Source organism: Olea europaea, unplaced genomic scaffold (assembly GCF_002742605.1).
Source record: "Olea europaea var. sylvestris unplaced genomic scaffold, O_europaea_v1 scaffold1416, whole genome shotgun sequence".
In the NCBI taxonomy this organism is placed as follows: domain Eukaryota; kingdom Viridiplantae; phylum Streptophyta; class Magnoliopsida; order Lamiales; family Oleaceae; genus Olea; species Olea europaea.
Window position 1 is genome coordinate 119009 of NW_019231691.1, and position 8999 is coordinate 128007.

Consider the following 8999-nt stretch of genomic DNA (forward strand, 5'->3'; position numbering starts at 1 on the left):
TTCTGCTTCCAATTTGGTCTTCAGTTCTTCGAGATTGGCTCAACTCATAGAAGCCCAATTTTCTTCTTGGCTAGAACTAGATCCTTGTTCCTGACGAACCAATAAACTAAGCTTTAACCAAATGATGTAAAATAGGATTAAGGTTATTACAAAAGTTGCTCTTAGATTGATCGTAAAACTCAATATGAAGTCGTAGGTAGAGGGACCCATTATATAATATTGACGTTTGTTTCTTCTTTGTAGAGCTTAGCTCGTGTTCAGCTAATTGATTTTTAGCTTCATGACTTTCGTTTTGTAAGAGAGGGTGCCAATTGAGTTCATGGATTTCTCAAAATCAATTATAAGTCAATAAAATAATTTCATCTTCGAAACCCATTGGAAGGATACAATGTAGCAGGAATTATAGAGAAATGATCGAATTTGGTAGAATAAAGAGAGTACTATTTGGAATTAAATTCATGAATCATTAGAACTAAAAAAGTATTATAACAAAACTTCAACGGTTAGAAATCAATTATTTTTAATGACAATCGCACATGCAGTGATTTCCTACCGTACAATTCCTACTGCGCAAACTCAACTTGAGTGGAAGAACAAAAATAGAAACTACAACAACAAAAAGGGAGGAAATTGTCAATCAGTGTTATCTAATACTGCATACGAAAAAGAATGGCCTCAATAAGAAAAGCAAATGCTGTCCGATATATAAATAGTCGACCCAGAGAAACCAAACTAGCCTCCCCATCTATTAATTTTCCATGATTTTCTTAAATTGTTCCTTTGGCGCTGCAATTGGAAGACGAATAATCAGGACAAGCAAATGAAACGATGTCTTTCTACGGAAGCAAATGAAGCTCGTTTAATTTTCTTTACCTGGCAACCCTGTAAACCTCTCATATTGTTCATATGCCTGTCCAATGAACATATCAACTCCCGTGACAATTTGGGCTCCTGATTCTGCTGCTTCCCGCAGAAGTCTCGTGATTTTGGGAGTGTAAACAGCATTCAAAACAAGCATGTAATTAGCCAGAGCCTCCTGCAAAAGCAGAACATTTTGATAATATCCATCAACATAATATGATTCCGCAAGAAAAGTTTAAGTTATTCTAAAAGTTCTTGAATTTCAAACCAAATCATAGCGTTGATAGCATGATTTGTAAAGTGGAATGGACAGCATCAAACAGTATGCGCACGCGCGCGCGCACACAATAAAAAAAAAATAATAATAAAAAAATAAAAAAATAAAAAATAAAAGGACAAGAAGTTAAAATCTAGTTCATTTGTAATGTCTAATCTAGTCTAGTAGCTTGTACCAGACAAACCCATATAATAAAGGACCTAAGTGGACGAATAAAGAACACAACTAGACGCCTAACCTTGGAAATAGGTGTTTCATTGACCTTTGGATGCATCCCGATAGAAGTAGTATTTGCGAGTATCATTCCCTTTTCTGGACGAAAATTATCTAACTCAGCAAGAGACAAAGCCTGTCCTCCAACAAGGTCAGCAAGTTCTCTAGCTCGATCTTGACAAAGAGAAAATATTAAACTTTATGTTAGAAAATTGGCAAACCAGTATTAGCTTTAATTGGAATATACGAAGGCTAAAGCAAGAAGTGAAAAAATGAGGAATGCCGTAGAGAAAGCAGACCATATGTGCGATTAGCAATTAAAACTCTGGCACCCTTTTCTTTTGCACCGTAAGCAAGTGCCTTGCCTGCTCCACCAGCACCAATGACCACAAACAGTTTTCCAGCCAAGGGCGACCCTGTTCCCGTAGAGCCATTTTGCGAACCTGTATGACCATATAGCTGCAACACTAAGTTTCTACTCACGTTAAGCATTCTGTTAAGATAGTAAATCATAGAAGAAACCTAGAAGGCCATCCTCAATGGAAGAAATTGCACCAACGTAGTCTGTATTGCAGCCAAACAACTTCCCATCAGGACGCCTGACAACGCAATTAACTGCCCCTATTGACTGATAAGAAAAACACAAACGAATGGTACCTTAATGACAATGATAATCGTGATTGTTGTGTTGGTATAGGAGCATGACAATATGACACTATAATTACCTTCGCGACAGGATCAACTTCATCACAGCACGCAAGTGCCGCTTCCTTGTGAGGAATTGTCACGCTGTCGGATTTAATCTCGACATTTAGTAAATGAAAATGAATTTTTTTCTTTATAAATGTGCCATAAAGCTATACAGTAGAGGAGCATCAATACAATGCAATAAAAATGTTTCAAAGAAATTAAAAAGAAAGGGGGGAAAAGTCGAGTAAATTGGTTTGACGAGACTGTATATAGAAAAGGAAAAGGAAAATACATAAACTCAAACAGCACAAAGCAAAGAGAAAAATATTGCACACATAAACACCCACACGCAGGAGAGAGAGAGAGAGAGAGAGAGAGAGCAATTAAAGCATGTAAGAATAAGGAATGAGCAATACGTTGATCACTAAAAGAATTAACCATATTAGGCTTTAAGAGTTGACCTGAAGCCAGCAAAATCCATTGAGGAATATGTCCTGAAATTTTTTCACACGTTATATGAGGTGAGGCTGCAGCTAGACTGCCAGAGGAAAGCCCACAACCAATAGAAAAACTCATTGGAGAATATTAAATCATTTTTCATCAATCAATCAGTATCCAAATAGAGAGGGGTAACAAAAACTTTTGCTACACACAGCTTGACATAGAAAACCGAAACCTAAATATATTGACCAATAAGTAATGTCAGATACACTGCTCTTCAACATATAGGTAAGTTCAACTTGCAATAATAATTTCTTATTCGATTAGTATAATGATATCAGTTATTGATTATACGTTCACTCCCTAATCTTTCATGGAAAATACTTAATTCACAGGGAACCCACACATAAAAACCCGAAAAACTATGCTTTGACTGACAAACACAAGCTTTCTTTAAAAGCATTTCACTATCTTCAAACCGACAATGCAGCATGAAATTGGGTCCTCAAGATCGAACTTTTTATTTTCTTTTAACAACTTTTCTTATATCAATTTCTATGGCCCAATTTCATGCTGCCAAATATAGCACAATTTTTTTTTTTTTTTCACTGTTTAGCCAAACCCTGTAAATGAACTACCCGGAATTCCTTCTTAAGAAATTGCAGACACAGAAAATATAAAACTGATGCAAAATAGGGCTCTATTAATCCAGTAAAACTGACAAGTAAATGACCATACACATGTTAAAGAAAGATAATTAAAAATCTGAACTGAGTAGGAAATCGAAAAAAGTAGAGTAAGAAGAAGAGTTCTCACACAGAAGCTAGTTTTGATCATGAACAATTCCATGGAACCTCCAATCATGGTTGAGAACAATTAAAGAATGGACGAATTTCACACATAAGCACACAAAATAATTAGAACATTGAGAACGAACGGACGAGTGTTGAGTTCATCACCAAAAGAATTAACCATATTACGCTTTAAGAGTTGACCTGAAGCCAGCAAAATCCATAGAGGAATATGTCCTGAAAAATTTTTGAACGTCATCCACCAACAAATGGAGGTACACTCCATTAAAGCCAACTGATTTGAAAGCTTCATTGTATAATTTTGGAGATTTGCTGTGGCTTACAGGATTCCCAATAATCCCAAAAACTTTTGTATCAGGCTCCAACAGTCTAAAGTTGTACAAATTAACCAACTCCTCTATTGTCGGTTGCCCAGGAGCAGATACCTGTCCTGCCTCTAGACTACCAAACGTGAGATATCCACCAAATTTTGGACAGAGTATTCTTGACATCAACCCTCTCTCTCCCATTACCATAGCTATGATTGGTACCTGAAGATTAAATAGATATTTATCACGTATACTGAAAAGAATAACATTTGGAAGTACACATGATATTCCTATACACATTAACTTAATAAAACGCATTACAACTATAAAACCCTTTAGGATACTATAATGCCTCGATACAGACACATGTGTCCGACACGATACATGTCGAATACGTTGACATGCGATTTTTCAAAAAAGTATCGGCACAACATATCGACAACACGTTGATTAAATTCTTTAAAATTCTTCATTTATATAATATAAATTTAGTTTTACACTTGTTATTAATTTTTGTTGTTGAAATCTTTTAAATATAGTACATATTTGTTATTTACTATTAATTTTGAATTAAAATATATAATATTTTTAAATAAAAAGAAAAATATTTATAGTAGAGTGTCCAAGAAATATCAGCATCAACACGGACATGTGTCGGACACGGACACGCTACTTTAGTTGAAGTGTCCATGTTACAAAGTTAGGATACAAAGACTTGAAGAAATAGTACATTCAACCCATTATATACTGTTTTTCTTATTCTATTTTTTTCTTTTTGGTGTGTTGTGTTGGGGAGGAGGGTCGGGGAGGAGAAGATAACCATATGAATCTTATTATACAAAACTGCTTGGCTCGGGGAAAGAACTTATATTGCGAACTCACAAACTCTGAAGCTCCTTTACGATACTGGATCTTCATAGCACATTTTAAACCAGTTTGCATGAAAAAGTTTTATAAATCAATAATTAATAAAGCTTCTTACTTGGGAATGAACTGTTATCTGGAAAACACGTGCCACATCTGTGATATCCAAAGCTGTTGTTGCAAACTTTATTATGTCAGCTCCAGCAGCTTGAATTCTTGCAACCAGATTTCCCAGGTCCTCAATCGGTGGAGTGCTATCATAGTTGTGGGAAGAAATAATGACTTTGCATTTTCCAGGCTTATTTCCGTGCAAAAAATTGTTGAACTCATGTGCAGCCTTCACAAAGCTTCAGTATAAGTTTGTGTCGAGCTGCTCTCAATAGAATATAAGCACAAAAATATAAAAGACATCTGAAATCTTAGGATTATAAGCATAAAGCAAAATGTTGCAAACACTACATGCAATTTTCTAGCTTTTTGTTAGATACAACAAATTTTTACAGGACAACAAATGCCATAGGTTCTAAGAACTTGCTTCGTGCTAAGTTTCCTGTTGAAGTTGACAATTCTCACTAAAACAAATAGTTTTGTTCCCAACGAGGAGTGATGCGAGCACGTTGAACTCCGAGTCTATATTTTTGCTTTAATCATGAATGAGCTTACAAACATCCAACTTGGTCTCTTAATTAACACAGCTCCAAGTTTATAGAGAATAGAACTTGTCTTATTGTGTTGTTGAACTTCATCTAAAATGATTAATTGCACTGCTAGAATAATTATAATACATACATCGATAATATGAACGAAAAGGCACCTTAAGCTCAATGTCAATGTGATCAGCTCCCAACTCCATAGCTAGTTGAAGTGCCTTGAAACGACTTTTTTCATCACCAGCATATTGACCACCTTCCCATATTGGTCTTGCAAAAACATATGATCAGAAGTTTCCATAAAATGAATATTTTCCGTGGTTTATGTATAAGATCAATATGCAAGTCTCTGACAATGGCTCACAAGTGTTAAGGTCATCATGAGAAATAACATATGTAAGCCTTTACAAAGCAAAAGAGTGGTCATGAAAGGCATTCAAATATCACACATTACAATGAAAAGGAATGAAAGATGTTACGTAATTATTAACTGTGAAGTGCTAGGACACTTATTTACATAATGCCTCTCATCTGAGAGCAATAATCTAAGAAAACGAGCAAAAATAACAAACAATCACTCTCCTCTTTTTTATTTGAGGCCAAGACATACTCAAATTTTAGAAAATGCTTAGTCCCAAATCCTAATTTTTGGAGGATCAAGGTAGTAATTTCTGTGTTTCTTTACGCTTACAAATTTGGAATCCTCATACAGCACCCCGAATGCTGTATAACTTAGTGACAATAAATTTGAAGTAACATATAAAGGATAACTAGATTGATACTGACAGCAATATCAAAATATTGATCTCTATGATAGTCTAGATAGACATCTGTACAATTTATACCAGATAAAATGAAGTTACATACAATGTAGACATATAATTTTAAGAATGTGTCAGTTTGCTTCCATGTTTGTTCTAAGAAGAAAAAGAATGTGCATTCCCCCTATTGTTATAATTTTCTAAAAGGTTACTATCTTTCATATATAAATTTCTATAGAATCTCTGAACAAGATTTTCCTTCCCTAAAAAGAAAAAGTTCAACATTTAACTGATCCAAATCAATTTTTAAAGGTCAACATCCACAAAATTCTTGAAATTTAAATGTCAATCAGAGATCAAAGTTGTAGACAATGGATCTGTAATTGAAGTGCAAGAAAAACGCAGCACAGTCAAATCAAGAATGTTGCTATCACGGAAAAACTTAAGCTAATACAATTTTTTTCCATAGTTAAATTTCTTTCCTTTCACGACTTTTAGAACCGACTATAGTGCTATATTTTAGTTTCTTACTGTTTAAGTTTCCTTTCTTATTATTTTCTCTATTTCATAGACAAATTCTTGCATTCATGTCCAAGTTTTAGTTCTTTAACCAAAAGACCACATCCGGAAAGCTAAGATGTAATGCGGTAGTCATCCATATGTTCCAAAGGTCGCGAAAACAGAATTTCATAACATTCATATTAGAATTTCAAACATATATAGAACAAATTTTGACAGCTTAAAATAAGTGTCTAAGGACTCACTCAGACATCAGAGTTACCTTGACTTGTATCAACACTGATAGAATTGCTGAAAATTTTGGTGACTATCGCGTTTCATTGAATTTTCATCCAAAATGCAATAACTTAGTACAAGTACTTGAACAACTGAAACTAATTTATGATTGCAATGTTAGGATTGTCACTAAACTAGCACTTTTAACAAAATACGTAGTTTGCACAACCATAAAATAATAAAACTAGTCATTTCATTTGAATTTATCAATGTAACATCAGCCCTACTTTTTAGAACAACACACTTTCTGTACTTTGACTCAAGCGAGTTTTAGAATTTCAGTGTAAAACAACTTTTTAGATTTCCATCCAAGCCTTGACTTTTCCATCATTGGTTAAATTATAAAAATGTACTATTTTGGCAGCTAAATCTCAACCTGTATGTGAAGAGGGTGGGCAGAGGACAGACTTTGATCATTATTTCGATATCACTGCGAGGGTTGAAAATCTTCAAGTGATCCAATCTGATTTCTACGATATCGGCTCCCTTCGACTTAGCCTTGTGCATCAAATCCACCATTTGATCTACTGTGTCAGCCATTAATGGTGCGCATATCAAAGCTTGATTCCTCCTAATCCCCTCCCCACTTCCCATGGTTTTCAAACCAGATTCAACTGCCTGAAAAAATCCCACAATTCAAATCAATTTAAAAGCTGGTTTTTCTTAGTTGAGACTCAAGAACTAAAATGAAGTATCGGTAGATTTGATTGTTGGTATACTTTGAATTCTTTAGACTTTTATTAATAACTTTCTGTTCTCGATATTAATCGAATACCACAATCTAAAACTACAGGTATCAAATGGAATAAACGGGATGTCAAAACAGAAAAGAAAACCAAAACTTCCACCCAAAAAACTTTTGTTTGGGCAAGTTCGAAATTCAATTATTTATACAGGGACTTAAAAGAATCAAATAGATTCTTTTATTTTCTAGTAATAATCAGCAGACAAAATGTACCCTAACAACGCAAGCAAATTCGTTTGTCGAAAGCTTACAAATTCCATATGTAGCTATGCACGGACGGAAGTTGCTATAATTTGGCATATAAATGTCCAGTATTTAAGAGGGTGGCATATGTGTGGATGCTATATAGAACAAATGGATTGAATGAATGAAGAAGCCGAGAAGTCTTTGAGCCTGGCCAAACAGGTTTATGAGAAAAAGAAGGGGTACTTTTTAAAATAGCTTGGTCAAACGACCAATTTTTCATTTTGACCATTTCTTTTTTGTATTCACCACATTGGCCTATTGTCATTAAAAAGACAATTCTACCCTTACTCATGTTTAATAATTACAAAAGTATATCAATTGTTTAAAAGACAATAATACTCTTAATAGTTTAAATAAATTCTGTTACTTCCATACGTAAATTTCAAAATCAGTTTTGGTTATCAGTTTCTCCAATACAGTAAAAAAGAATTTTTTCCTTCCATCTGCTAAAATATTGAAATCTCCCAAAATTATCAAAGGTTCAAGAAAAAAACAATACTCACAGTCGGCACTGAAAATTGATAAGTGTAAATACGTATTTTGAATTTTGTTTTAGTTAAATCTACTATTTGAATCTGTAAATAATTATTTTGAGAAAGGCAGATGAATTTTACAGTATTTAAACACAGATTTATAATTTTTTTTATAGCAAAAACAACAAAAAAATTCATCTCTGCATGCATATATTTTACAGGAAAAATTTATAGGTGTCTGTAAAATAAATATTTAAACATTATTTCGTTGAAAAAGGGAAAAAATAAAAAATTCGAGCGTAAATTTCAGATGAAATGGACGAAAAAAGTTGGGCCAAATGTTTCCAGCCGGCTGTTCCCAGCCGGTTAGGCAGGCTGGAAAACAGCCGGCCCAGCTTCCTTTTTTTTTTTTTTCCCCTTCAGATTTTAGAATTTATTTGTTCATATATGTTTATGGAAATAAATATTAATGAATATTTAAATACTAATTGAAATAAATATTTTTGAAACAATTAAAATAATCAATGAATTATTTAAAGTATTAAATAAAATTAAATATGAAATGAACAATTTAAAAAATTATATATTAATTCCTTATTTTTAATTTGTGGTAGATATGGCATCAGCATGTGTCCCAATTTGTTACTTTGGTGAATTTCAAATGACTGAAAATATTCAGTGGGAATGGAAATAGACGAGTGAAGGAGATGGGGTTAAAGCAATTTTTATAACAAGGAGTACTTCGTTCGCAGAAATATACAGTGATATACAAAACATGCTTAACGTCGATCCCTCTCAGTACGATATGGAATTGAGATTTTTGTTTCATAAGCATTCAACCATTTCAATTCCATCTATGAAAG

At 33.7% G+C, this 8999-nt stretch overlaps 1 protein-coding gene across 3 annotated transcripts; it reads right to left on the bottom strand.

Annotated features, from left to right (window-relative positions):
- Nucleotides 1-483: 483 nt before the first annotated feature.
- LOC111375812 (bifunctional 3-dehydroquinate dehydratase/shikimate dehydrogenase, chloroplastic-like) lies at nucleotides 484-7836 on the bottom strand. Of its 3 annotated transcripts, XM_022998713.1 has the most exons (12): nucleotides 7669-7836; nucleotides 7049-7290; nucleotides 5281-5386; nucleotides 4585-4803; nucleotides 3478-3824; nucleotides 2503-2535; nucleotides 2077-2140; nucleotides 1874-1979; nucleotides 1651-1794; nucleotides 1377-1525; nucleotides 874-1036; nucleotides 484-786 (listed from the first exon to the last, which is right to left on the bottom strand). In XM_022998713.1, exons 1-12 carry the CDS (start codon nucleotides 7675-7677, stop codon nucleotides 749-751), a joined length of 1620 nt encoding a protein of 539 aa, XP_022854481.1. In that variant the 5' UTR covers nucleotides 7678-7836; the 3' UTR covers nucleotides 484-748. The 3 variants fall into 3 exon arrangements, with proteins under 3 accessions (XP_022854481.1, XP_022854484.1, XP_022854482.1); XM_022998716.1 differs by lacking the exon at nucleotides 7049-7290 and having other exon boundaries at nucleotides 7669-7835; XM_022998714.1 differs by lacking the exon at nucleotides 2503-2535 and having other exon boundaries at nucleotides 7669-7835.
- Nucleotides 7837-8999: the final 1163 nt, after the last annotated feature.

What these genes read in the sequence shown, in the direction of transcription:
- LOC111375812 (XM_022998713.1), bottom strand. An exon ending in AGATAACAGTTCATTCCCAA is followed by an intron (nt 3,825 to 4,584) that starts GTAAGAAGCTTT and finishes TTTAATCTTCAG; the next exon opens with GTACCAATCATAGCTATGGT. An exon ending in CATTGAGGATGGCCTTCTAG is followed by an intron (nt 1,795 to 1,873) that starts GTTTCTTCTATG and finishes ATGGTCATACAG; the next exon opens with GTTCGCAAAATGGCTCTACG.